Consider the following 13,516-nt stretch of genomic DNA (forward strand, 5'->3'; position numbering starts at 1 on the left):
GTTATATTTGGATTAAAAACAAGCTCTGAAAATTAAAAATATAAAAATATGATCAAAATTAAATTTTCGAAATCAATTTAAAAACACTTTCATCTTATTCCTTGTCGGTTCCTGATTCCAAAAACATATAGATATGATATGTTTGGATTGAAAACACGCTCAGAAAGTTAAAACGAAGAGAGGTACAGAAAAGCGTGCTATCCTTCTCAGCGCAACTACTACCCCGCTCTTCTTGTCAATTTCACTGCCTTTGCCATGAGCGGTGGACTGACGATGCTACGAGTATACGGTCTTGCTGCGTTGCATTGCGTTCAGTTTCATTCTGTGAGTTCGACAGCTACTTGACTAAATGTTGTATTTTCGCCTTACGCGACTTGTTTTTTTTTTTACATTAACCCTCTAAAATTAATTGTCCCCCTTTCTCTTCATCCCTCATTCCTTCGAATGTTTAAGTCCCATGTATTCTTTACCTGAGAGTATTCTGCCGTGTGCTCATCAATACCAACGAAGGTGAAAGATAAAATAAAAAAAAAACCTATAAAAAAAGTTTAAAAAAAACGCCCGCTCAGATACAACCAAACACGCACGAAGATCATAGAGACAAAATAAAACAAAATACATGTAACTGTTTTAAAAGTAGACGTCGACCGGGGATTCCACCCGATTAACATCAAGGTGTGACATTGAATTGGAATGAAAGTTCAACGCCGGATTCTGTCGCAGCTGCGGCTGCTGGTCGTCGGCCGTTGACATTTTTCATGTTCCATATCTGCCATCAACATATCGTGACTTAAGGCTGGAGTCTACCCCTTAGAACAGGAAGTTGAAATAGATTAGGTTTCACGGCCGAATTGACTTATCCCAAATTAAAAAGATAGACAGCATTGACTGAAACCAGGGTGTTAAGCTCAAAAAATCGAATTTTTCTTTTCAGTTTTATTTACCAATTCAGTGGTGATTCTTGTGCAGGAGTCAGATACCCCTTACTCAATTTGCATACACTGTCTTATAGATAAAGGCTTATGACTTCCTTTTCTGTTTTATCATATTTCTCAGGCTAGTCCTTAATAGGCCCTTGTGTGCCGGTAGGACTTGTAATATTCATTACGTCCTTTTCTGTTTATTTCTCTCCTATCCGTGAACTTCCATTCAAACTATTTTATTTAAATGTCATGTCCCGTTTAGTTTCTTTTTATCGGGCGTAGACTAGAGGCATACTTTCTGTCAAAATGGGTAGGGGGTAGCCGGTAGGGGTAGTAAGAGCACCAGAGTTCCAAATATAGCACTTGGGAGATACCTAACCTTGGATGTGATAAAGTTTTTAGAAAGTATCACTTTTACCTCTTTAATGTTTTTTAATGTTTTTTCAATTTTTTTAATCAGCTTGTCTTCTGAGATATTAGGGATTACAAACGGTGATGTTTTATTTAACAATCTTAAAACAACAACAACTTTGTCATAATATATTTATATCATGTAAAATTAAATAAAAAAATCAATCAATCGATCAATCAATCGATAAGTCAATTAATCAGTACTTAAAAATAAATAGGTATATGATTCATTAAAAAAATAAACGTGAAGAAAATAAATAAATATAAAAACAAAAAATAAACAAATCAACAAATGCCTAAAAAAATAAATCAAACTGTAACCTGAACACCTATTTTAACCCTTTTAATTTAAAAAAGTTGAAGTGGTGTTCCATTTATCAGCAAAGTAACAGTTTTGTGTTCTATATAATTATGTTGTTCCTCTATCATTCTTCTACAGATGTGATCCATTTAATTGTTGATTTGTTTATATTCACAATAGAATCTTAGATATGTCATCTGTTACTGTAGTGGTTTTGTGGAAAAGTCTGATACCCCACACTCAAGTATCAGTCGATCAGTCGTTCTCTTGGAAATCATTTTATTCGTTGTCTATGGCCCTAGCCCTAACCCTAACCCTAACCCTATAGCACACGTTCAACTTACAGTAAAGTTCACTTTTAAAAAACGATTATCACTTTTACAAGGGGAAGACGCTAGCCTTAAATGCTACCATAACCAAACTATGAGTGTCACGTACACACTCACACACACACACACACACGCGCGCACACACTCTCACACACACACACGCACACACACTCACACACACACACACATACACACTGATGCACACTCTCTCTCACACACACACACGCACGCACGCACACACACATGCACGCACATACGCGCACTCTCTCTCTCACACACACTTACACACACACACACTCTCACACACACACACGCACACACACACTCTCTCTCTATCTTCAACCTCCCAACCCCATGCAATAACGATCTCCACCTCTTCTCCCTCTTTCCTCTCGCTCTCTTTTTCACTCTCACTGTTTCTCTCTCCCCCCCCCCCCCCCCCCCGCCCCCCCCCCCCTTTTCTCTCCGATGGCCAGTAAGCGAGCAGAAGAGGACTGTCCCTTCACCTATGTTTCTTGTTTGACCTCTTGTGACATCTTTGTTACCAGTATTGACACACACTTACCCTGGGGTTCATTGTCGCCGAGTCGTCGACATTGTATCCTACTTTCACTGAAAGGGAGGATAACTCGAAGAGAAAGGGGTGGGGGCAGTGGAGGTTAGAGGACGTGTTTTAAAGAAAAAAAAAGGAGGGTCAGACATGACGAGTGATAACGAGAGGCAAAGAGCGGAAGACAAAGAGAAAACATTTCTCAGGCATCGAAAAGGGGAAAGGTAGATCAGATTTTAGAGATAGGGCTAGGGGGGAGGGGGGAGTAGTGTGTACGTGTATGTGTGTGTGTGTGTGAAAACGTTCTCTCCCCCCCTCTCTCTCTCTCTTGAAAACATCATTTTGAATTACAATGGTTTAATATAATGTGCTTTATGTACATACACTTATGTGATGTTTGGTTTTTTTTGTCCTAACAATTATGTAGCCTATTATGTAGTAGTTGTAGTAGTAGATTAGTCCCTCTTTAGAGCGAGGGCCAGATGCAAACAAGCATATTCTTCTTCTTCTTCTTCTTCTTCGTACGACGGTTGTGTCAGACTCGGAATCTGGAGGATGCCATGAACATGGACGTTCTTTCCAGGTCCTCCAGTGCTCCCCACATTTTGGTCCTCAGATCTGTTGGGTCAGGCTAAACAAGCATATGATCTATGCTTATTCTTGTAACCCTCGAAAAATACAGAATTGTCATTGGATTCTCTCTCTCTCTCTCTCTCTCTCTCTCTCTCTCTCTCTCTCTCTCTCTCTCTCTCTCTCTCTCTCTCTCTCTCTCGTTCTGTTAAGTTTAAATCAATATTCCTAGTTTTTCCTTCAAGTCAAGAAAGTGAGCCACGGTGTGGAAAGACGACACAGTTGAAGAGTACTTCACACCAAGAGGGGGCTGGTTAATTGAAACAGCCTTTGCTTTTCTTCACTGAAATGAAAGCGTAAAGTTACATTCATTTGCATTTAGTTTGTGATAAATTTGCAAACGTCAGTGTGCTTAAAAAAAAATTAGTCAAGAAGTGTCATCAGAAAGCTTCTCAAGTTACTCCTGAATAATTGAAAGCACTGTAAATAGATGTTGGTTTACATCCGGAGAGAGAGAGAGAGGGGGGAAGCGAGAGACTGAGATAGAGACTGAGAGAGAGAGAGACTGAGAGAGAGAGAGAGAGAGAGAGAGAGAGAGAGAGAGACTGAGAGAGAGAGAGAGAGAGAGAGAGACTGAGAGAGAGAGAGAGAGAGAGAGAGAGAGAGAGAGAGAGAGAGAGAAGGGGGAGGGCCAAGTCAAGGCAAGACCATTCCTTACTTCACTAAATAGAACATAAACAAGTGAGAGAGGGTGGTTTGTGTGTGTGTGTGTGTGTGTGTGTGTGTATGCTATCTCGCCACACTTTGTGACAAAGGTCCAACGCCGTAACGATGACGTCGAGCCATTGATGACGCAGTGAACAACAAAAGAGAGAGGTTCAAATGAACCATGCCCTCATAATAGACGAGTAAGACCAACCCAGTGTTTACAGCATTCGCAATCAGTAGGATAAATTCATGCACATTTAGCAGATGAACAAACATACAACGTGAAAAAGTTCTCCGTCTGTCTTTTACTTGTCCATCTTCCTGCGCGATACTGCTCTATTTCTAGATTCCTTTTGTGACAAGATCATAACACATCCTTTTTAAGAACCGCACAAAACTGATGCGTGGATGACTGCTTCAGTAGCAGACCTGTCTGTCACGAAAACCCAATATTTGATCTGCTACGACCCGTGCGCACAAGTCGACACACAAAGTGATGAATTATGCTGTGTCTATGTCTATTATAACAGTCTCTTGGGCAAACAGGTTTCCGTTCTTAGCCCCCACATACAGCTGTTACTCACTTGAATCAACAACGGGGGGTAAAGCCCACCTTTAATCTACACTTTTTTTTTTTTTTTTTTACAAAGCGGCCGTGTTTAGTTAAAGTAATATCTCAAGATGGAAAAAGGTTAGAATGGCAAAGTGCGCCCGTGTACTCATGCAGTCAAGAGAAGGCGAGAGGTGCACACATGTATCGAGAATTGCCACAGGCACACAATACCGGTGTAGGATCCGGTCCGGTCCCCCCTCTGAAGTAGTCCCCCGGGGGACCAATTCGTGGCAAAAACTGCTCTATAATGGTCCCCCCTTAGACATCCAGCCTCGTTTTTCTTGTTACAATGTTAGTAATGTTACCAGCAATTTCAGAGAAAAGAAAGGAAAGAATCAGAGACTGCTTTCATTTCTTTTTATCAGTATTTATTTATTATTAATTTTATTTCATGTGATTTTTCTTTTGAACGGCATTATAAATCAGATCTATTTTATTTTCTGCAAAATATAGTCAAACAAAGAGATTGCTGTCTGTGCACTACATAATACCGGACGAAGATATAGATTGAAAATGGCTTGAATGCCTGAGAAAAACGAGGCTGGATGTCTAAGGGGGGACCATTATAGAGCAGTTTTTGCCACGAATTGGTCCCCCGGGGGACTACTTCAGAGGGGGGACCGGACCGGATCCTACACCGGTTAAGGGGTTGTTAGTGTGTTCAAACCGCAGCTTAAATCCATTACACATTTTGTGCACAGGTTCCTCTAAGCACTATGAACACATTTGTGCAAAGAAAAAAGGGGGTCGCCTTATTAACTTTTTTTTAAAATTTTTTTTACTAGGGGTGGTCATTTAGACATTTAGACAAGATCTTAAGTCTGACGGCTCTCCTAATGCCTTTTATGTACATGTAGTATATAGATGCTATTTCATTATAACTATCATCATTGTAATGTAAAGCTCTCTCGGGCTCCGTTGACAGCTGAGGAAAAAGGAGGCATAAGGCATACGTCACTGGCATAAGGAAAACTGTTCTTCCCTAAAGGTTTTTCTGCTAAAACCAATGGCAATGTAATGTACCGGTGATATCTGTGGAAAATGTGCCCGTTTGCCTGCTCTTCCCCGTTTTGTTTGAAAAAAAGTAGTATTTACGTTGAGACTTTACTTTCGATGACCGGCACGGTTGGCCTAGTGGTAAGGCGTCCGCCCCGTGATCGGGAGGTCGTGGGTTGGAACCCCGGCCGGGTCATACCTAAGACTTTAAAATTGGCAATCTAGTGGCTGCTCCGCCTGGCGTCTGGCATTATGGGGTTAGTGCTAGGACTGGTTGGTCCGGTGTCAGAATAATGTGACTGGGTGAGACATGAAGCCTGTGCTGCGACTTCTGTCTAGTGTGTGGCGCACGTTATATGTCAAAGCAGCACCGCCCTGATATGGCCCTTCGTGGTTGGCTGGGCGTTAAGCAAACAAATAAACAAACATACTTTCGATATGTTCTCGACAACTGCAATATGCTTCAAAGGCAGTTCCATACACCGTCGCGATATAACCTTGAACGGTTGAAAACGACGTTAAACACCAAAGAAAGAAAGAAAGAAAGAAAGAAAGTTCCATACTGAGGTGTCTCTTTGGGATCCGTGTTAAGCCTAAAAGGCGTGTGTCGTGATTTAACTCCGACATTCATATCCTGTGATTTACTTGTATGGGTGCCATAAACGTGATTATTTGTACTTAAATATAGAAAAGTTCTCTAGCTGCAATCCCTGGTATCTGTAATGTTGATTCACATTTAAAAAGTGCAGAGATTAAAAAAATGGTATTTGAAATCGTTGATTATTTTTCTGTTGTGTGATAAGCTGGACGAGAATGGGTCAGGAAGAGAGAGAGAGAGAGAGAGAGAGAGAGAGAGAGAGAGAGAGAGAGAGAGAGAGAGAGAGAGAGAGAGAGAGAGAGAGAGAGAGAGAGAGAGAGAGAGAGAGACAGAAAGACAGATGGACAGACAAAGACAGAGACAGAGAAAGAGAGAGAGAAGGTATAAATGTGCCAGACAATTCCTTGAGTGGTAATAGTTTATTTCTTGGTTCATTGATTGTGTGCTTTAACACAACCAAACCAAATATATCACACATTTCAAATCTTTAAAAAGAAAAAAAAAATCTGTTGCCTTCCAAAAGAAAGACCCCCCCCCCCTTCCCCTTCACCCCCACCCAAATAATTCAGATAAACAACAACAAATTGGATCTTAACCTGCATATAGTGCTTGGCAAAATCAGCAGTATATTCCACAAAAATGGACGGAATCAAATTGTGTCTATCACATTTGTCAAAAGAGAATTATTCAAATACACTTATACAGGTAATGTTTTGGTTTGTTTGTAACATTGTAATACAATGAAGACAAATGTTTATTTTTATTTGCTAGCATCACTACATTCTGATACCATGTACATTTTTCATCAATCAATTTTTCAAAATAATATTAATTGCCTTCTCCAGCAAAAGAAGAGAAGATAACAGAATAGTGCAAAAAAGAGATGGGAATGTAGGTTTGTAGACCAATTATGTGTATTTCAATGCTGATTGACTTTGTTTTTAAAATAATAATAATAATAATAATAATAAATAACTTTTCTATAGCGCGAGTCCCATCAATTGGCTCCAGGTTACAGATTCATTATAGAATAAACTAGCACAAATCAACAAGCATACAAAGCATACATTTAACTGAGACATAACACCAAGAACCCAAGCACTAAGCAAAAACTTAGCGTACAATGTTAAAAGTACACACACACGCACACACACACGCACACACACACACACACACACACACACACACGCACACATGCGCACACACGGCATACTGACGAAACCTTGGCATGGCTTTCAGGTGAGCCATGAACATTATTTTTTTACAGGCCGCTAACCCTTCTACTTCTAGAAATCACACACAACTACAGACACATGCTAGCTAACCGGAGACTAGAGCTCTCTCTCTCTCTCTCTCTCTCTCTCTCTCTCTCTCTCTCTCTCTCATGCTTTCTCCCCAAACACACACACACACACACACACACACACACACACACACACACACACACAACTAGAAATACAGTATTTTTACAATTGTACATTTCCTTTATCACAGAACTGTTCATGCAAAATGCTTTTTTATTTAGTCTTAAACAAATTATGTACAGTAATACAGGCATAATACAGACATAATTAATGCAAATATGGTAACCAACAAAAGAAAAAAATGTGCTTCATTCATAATACACAAGTTTGGTGCAAGTGTAATTCCGTAATTATCACTGCTTTCCACATCTATGCAAAATACAATCAGGAAGGCCAAAAAATCCAACTCAATGTCTTCCAAGGTGAAACATAATTATACACAAGTACAGAAATGCACTGCAGGCAGAATGTTGCATAATCATACTTCTCACACACAACAATGTAAAATATAAGGCATTTTAGTCCCCAAAACTGTCAGCAGTCTACCTATCTTATGTAGAAAAATATCTACTCATTGGCATTCTTGAAGGTGCACCAAATGATGTTCTGTTCTTTTGTCACACTGGATCAAAGAGCTCTTGTGTTTGTTGTTGGCAATGATGTCATCGTCTTTCACATCTAACAACAGTTCACTGCACCCGTCGATAGCAAAACCAGGGCAGGCTAACTGCTTGGGGCAACCTGCATCTCTCTGGGCACAACAGACGTGGCTGGGATGAAATATTTCTGCGAGGTCTTGAGCGTGATGAGGATGGGCTCTGAGAAGCGTTGGTCCAGGGCATCGATGGGACTGGGGAAAGGGTTGAGGTACACCGGCTTCATGGGAAGGTTGATGCATGGCACGAAGCCAGTCAGCTGCCCGGGGGCCGGCTGCTTTCCCTTCCCCAGCATGTTGATCTGATGGTAGTCTGCAATAAATTGCGCCAAGGTCAAGGTCAGAGTTCTTGAGATTGTACAGTTCTTCAGCGTGCGAGGGTTGTGTAACTAATTATACAGTTCTTCAGTGTTCAAGGGTTGTGTAACTAATTATACAGTTCTTCAGCGTGCGGGGGTTATGTCACTAATTATACAGTTCTTGAGTGTTCAAGGGTTGTGTCACTAATTATGCAGTTCTTCAGCGTGCGGGGGTTGTGTCACTAATTATACAGTTCTTGAGTGTTCAAGGGTTGTGTCACTAATTATGCAGTTCTTCAGCGTGCGGGCGTTGTGTCACTGATTATACAGTTCTTGAGTGTTCAAGGGTTGTGTCACTAATTATACAGTTCTTGAGTGTTCAAGGGTTGTGTCACTAATTATACAGTTCTTGAGTGTTCAAGGGTTGTGTCACTAATTATGCAGTTCTTCAGCGTGTGGGGGTTGTGTCACTAATTATACAGTTCTTGAGTGTTCAAGGGTTGTGCCACTAATTATACAGTTCTTGAGTGTTCAAGGGTTGTGTCACTAATTATACAGTTCTTGAGTGTTCAAGGGTTGTGTCACTAATTATACAGTTCTTGAGTGTTCAAGGGTTGTGTCACTAATTATGCAGTTCTTCAGCGTGTGGGGGTTGTGTCACTGATTATACAGTTCTTGAGTGTTCAAGGGTTGTGTCACTAATTATACAGTTCTTGAGTGTTCAAGGGTTGTGTCACTAATTATACAGTTCTTGAGTGTTCAAGGGTTGTGTCACTAATTATGCAGTTCTTCAGCGTGTGGGGGTTGTGTCACTAATTATACAGTTCTTGAGTGTTCAAGGGTTGTGCCACTAATTATACAGTTCTTGAGTGTTCAAGGGTTGTGTCACTAATTATACAGTTCTTGAGTGTTCAAGGGTTGTGTCACTAATTATACAGTTCTTGAGTGTTGAAGGGTTGTGTCACTAATTATACAGTTCTTGAGTGTTCAAGGGTTGTGCCACTAATTTTACAGTTCTTGAGTGTTCAAGGGTTGTGCCACTAATTATACGGTTCTTCAGCGTGCGGGGGTTGTGTCACTAATTATACAGTTCTTGAGTGTTCAAGGGTTGTGTCACTAATTATGCAGTTCTTCAGCGTGCGGGGGTTGTGTCACTAATTATACAGTTCTTGAGTGTTCAAGGGTTGTGTCACTAATTATACAGTTCTTGAGTGTTCAAGGGTTGAGCCACTAATTATACAGTTCTTGAGTGTTTAAGGGTTGTGTCACTAATTATACAGTTCTTGAGTGTTCAAGGGTTGTGTCACTAATTATACAGTTCTTGAGTGTTCAAGGGTTGTGTCACTAATTATACAGTTCTTGAGTGTTCAAGGGTTGTGCCACTAATTATACAGTTCTTGAGTGTTCAAGGGTTGTGTCACTAATTATACAGTTCTTGAGTGTTCAAGGGTTGTGCCACTAATTATACAGTTCTTGAGTGTTCAAGGGTTGTGCCACTAATTATACAGTTCAACCTGTCTATAAAGACCCCCCAAGGGCCCGACCAAATGTGGTTGTTATAGACAGTTGACCGCTATTGAAAGGTCAAATATATAGAACAAATCTTGTCAGAGACCCTTTGGGGTGGTAGCTGATGGTGGGTGCTCCCTTTTGAGAGGTTGTCACAAAAACGGGCAGGTTTGACTTAATTTTTTTTCTTTTGCCATTGCTCTTCTATTTCATTTATGGACTTTGTTTCTAGATACTTTGGTTGGAGAAGATACATTCTCAGAATAACAAAATCCAGAGAAAAAAAGAAGCAGTATATTTCAAACTCAAATATATCCTTGCTTTCCATCAAGTTTGCAAACCATGTACAACAAAATATAGTTTAAAAAATATGCACTCACCAACACTGAAGGCGGTCTCACGTGACAGTCTGCATTTGCTGGTATGTGTCTCTCCAAGTCGTACCAAGGCAGGTTTACTGAAAAAAAGGGAATCAGACTGGCTCATATCAAGGTGAACACCATAATAAAAGCTACTGCCAAAATCATAACATGTACCCTACTCAGAAATCAGAATTACTGTTACAGTGGAAACCCCCTTTTTAAGACCTCCAAAAATCTGAGAATAATCAGGTCTTAAAAAGGAGGGAGACTTAAAATGAGGGTAAATTTACAAAGGTTATGAACAGAAGGTCTGAGAAAACAGGGTCTAAAAAAAGAGGGAGTCTAAAATTGGGGCGTCTTAAAATAGGGGTTCCACTGTACAATGAAAACCATTGACAAAATCCATCACTCACTGTGCAATCTTGGGCAGAACAAGGACAGTGTTCTTTGCCCCCTGGGTAGTGGGCTCATCCTGCTGCCCTCGCCGGAGAACCTCTCCTCTCCGCAGCGACTCCAGCTCTTTCTCCATCATCATCTCACAGAAGTAGGTCATGGCCTCAAGGTAGGTCGCGTGCTCCGCCAGTGCCAAGTCTGGCTTGTCAATTGTCACTGTAACATTCAAACAAACGATTTTTGAAGGAATGGTGACTTGAGAGATGTGCAGAGAAGGATTTGTCATCCCCATCAAGATCAGTTTCTTGCTAAACATCTGACTGTCACTGCAAGATGCGATCCGCTGTTACTTTTCTTTCTTTCTTTATTTGGTGTTTGACGTCGTTTTCAACCACGAAGGTTATATCGCGACGGGGAAAGGGGAGAGGGGATAGAGCCACTTGTCAATTGTTTCTTGTTCACAAAAGCACTAATCAAAAATTTGCTCCAGGGGCTTGCAACGTAGTACAATATACAATGTATTACCTTACTGGGAGAATGTAAGTTTCCAGTACAAAGGACTTAACATTTCTTACATACTGCTTGACTAAAATCTTTACAAAAATGGACTATATTCTATACAAGAAACACTTAACAAGGGTAAGAGGAGAAACAGAATCCGTTAGTCGCCTCTTACGACATGCTGGGGAGCATCGGGTAAATTCTTCCCCCTAACCCGCAGGGGGTGCTGTTACTTACGTCAGTGCCTGATGATGCACACCTCAGCAGAACATGATGAATAACACAGGTATAATACTACACAACGTCAAATCCGGGAACACACTGCTCACTTGTTTGATGGACGAAGATTAAATCATCATGAAGAAAAGATATGTCAAGTTTTGTTGGTCAAATCTCATTGAAAGCCACAAAGGCGCTGCATGGTTACGAATAAAAGGATGACTTTCACGTACAAAGAGCAGTTCTGTGTCATCAACTATGTACAACTGACATCACAAGCCTACTCAGCCAATTGTCACTAAGGAAAAAAAAATTGCTTCAAAGGAATAGTGAGTTGTCAAAATGTGCAGAGAAGAAGGAGTTTTCTTTATCTACAAGAGCAAGTACATGTACGTATAATTGCAAACCATCACATTTGAAAAACAAAACAAAAAAAACCCAACATTATATATACTGTGAGACTTCAATACTTAAGTTTTACTAAACTTACAGGTCATTGAGCCTCTGGTTGAAGGTCGGTGGTCTCCTGCTCCACCAAGAGATAGGTCGCTGTCTGGCATCATACTTCCCTGAAACACAAAGAACAATTGACTGCCTGATGTATTCAGTGCTATAGAAGACTTCAAGCTCAAGTTTCAAGTTTCAAGTTTTTTTATTAGTCCATAACCCCTGGGGGCATTTTGAACAATAAATACAATCAATACAATCATGATATATGCTAATATAATAAATAAATAAAAATTAAAAAGATTATGAAAAACTGTTACAGATTCTATTAATAAAGTCCAAAATATTCTTTAGCAATTTCTTTTTGTTATTAGCAAACAACTTTTTAAATTTAAGTGCATTAGGTTTTTTCCAATAGTAAGGTGGTAACAACTCAGCTCTTTCTTCTTTGAAAAAATCACAGACAAATAAATAATGGAATTCATCACCTATGTCTTGTGCAAAAAATCCAAAGTGAAGCAAAAACCAGAACTACAGAAACCCAGCAAAGAAAAGAAAACCAAAAGCTGCTCTCTTACCCTGCGTGAGCCAGGAACAATGGATCCCCGATGGGCCATCGAACCTCGACGCAATCGACCATGTAGGTTCTGTCCTTTGTGCAGTCGTTCCACAGCGTCCTTGATATGCAGTTTGTAGGACGTCATCCACCTGAAAGACATCTTCCATCAAACCTCAGCAAAAAAACACAAAGCAAGGCAACCAAGTACAGAGGAACCCTCGATTTAAGACTTCCTCCTTTTTAAGACCTGGGTTTTCCAGATTTTCTGGTCATAGCCTGTGTAACATTTCCCACCCTTTTAAGACTCCCTCCTTTTTAAGACCTTGGTTTTTCAGATTTTCTGGTCATAGCCTGTGTAACATTTCCCACCCTTTTAAGACTCCCTCCTTTTTAAGACCTGGGTTTTCCAGATCATCTGTTCATAGCCTGTGTAACATTTCCCACCCTTTTAAGACTCCCTCCTTTTTAAGACCTGGGTTTTTAAAATTTTCTGGTCATAGCCTGTGTAAAATTACCACCATTTTAAGACTCCGTCCTTTTTCATACCTGGGTTTTTCAGAATTTCTGGTCATAGCCTGTGTAAAATTACCACCATTTTAAGACTCCGTCCTTTTTCATACCTGGGTTTTTACATTCAGTCAAGTTTTGACTAAATGTTTTAACATTGAGGGGGAATCGAAACGAGGGTCGTGGTGTATGTGTGTGTGTGCGTGTGTGCGTGCGTGTGTGTGTGCGTGTAGAGCGATTCAGACCAAACTACTGGACCGATCTTTATGAAATTTGACATGAGAGTTTCTGGGAATGATATCCCCAAACGTTTTTTTCCTTTTTTTGATAAATGTCTTTGATGACGTCATATCCGGCTTTTCGTGAAAGTTGAGGCGGCACTGTCACGCTCTCATTTTTCAACCAAATTGGTTGAAATTTTGATCAAGTAGTCTTCGACGAAGCCCGGACTTCGGTATTGCATTTCAGCTTGGTGGCTTAAAAATTAATTAATGACTTTGGTCATTAAAAATCTGAAAATTGTAAAAAAAATTATTTTTTTCTAAAACGATCCAAATTTACGTTCATCGTATTCTCCATCATTTGCTGATTCCAAAAACATATAAATATGTTATATTCGGATTAAAAACAAGCTCTGAAAATTAAATATATAAAAATTATTATCAAAATTAAATTTTTGAAATCAATTTTAAAAACACTTTCATCTTATTCCTTGTCGGTTCCTGATTCCAAAACATATAGATATGATATGTTTGGATTAAA

General features: G+C 40.0%; 1 protein-coding gene across 5 annotated transcripts in view; it reads right to left on the reverse strand.

Annotated features, from left to right (window-relative positions):
* Window positions 1-6,403: 6,403 nt before the first annotated feature.
* The window catches only part of LOC138966021 (WD repeat-containing protein 97-like), a 58,035-nt gene continuing 50,922 nt past the window's right edge, over window positions 6,404-13,516 (reverse strand). For all 5 annotated transcript variants that reach the window (XM_070338138.1, XM_070338119.1, XM_070338131.1 and 2 more), the window contains 5 exons: window positions 12,267-12,396; window positions 11,732-11,810; window positions 10,542-10,737; window positions 10,147-10,223; window positions 6,404-8,271 (listed from right to left, as the gene is read on the reverse strand). In XM_070338138.1, the coding sequence (XP_070194239.1) occupies window positions 8,027-8,271; window positions 10,147-10,223; window positions 10,542-10,737; window positions 11,732-11,810; window positions 12,267-12,396 (727 nt within the window). In that variant the 3' untranslated portion in view covers window positions 6,404-8,026. The remainder of the gene's footprint in view (window positions 8,272-10,146; window positions 10,224-10,541; window positions 10,738-11,731; window positions 11,811-12,266; window positions 12,397-13,516) is intronic.

This window comes from Littorina saxatilis, linkage group LG1, assembly GCF_037325665.1.
Source record: "Littorina saxatilis isolate snail1 linkage group LG1, US_GU_Lsax_2.0, whole genome shotgun sequence".
Taxonomy (NCBI): domain Eukaryota; kingdom Metazoa; phylum Mollusca; class Gastropoda; order Littorinimorpha; family Littorinidae; genus Littorina; species Littorina saxatilis.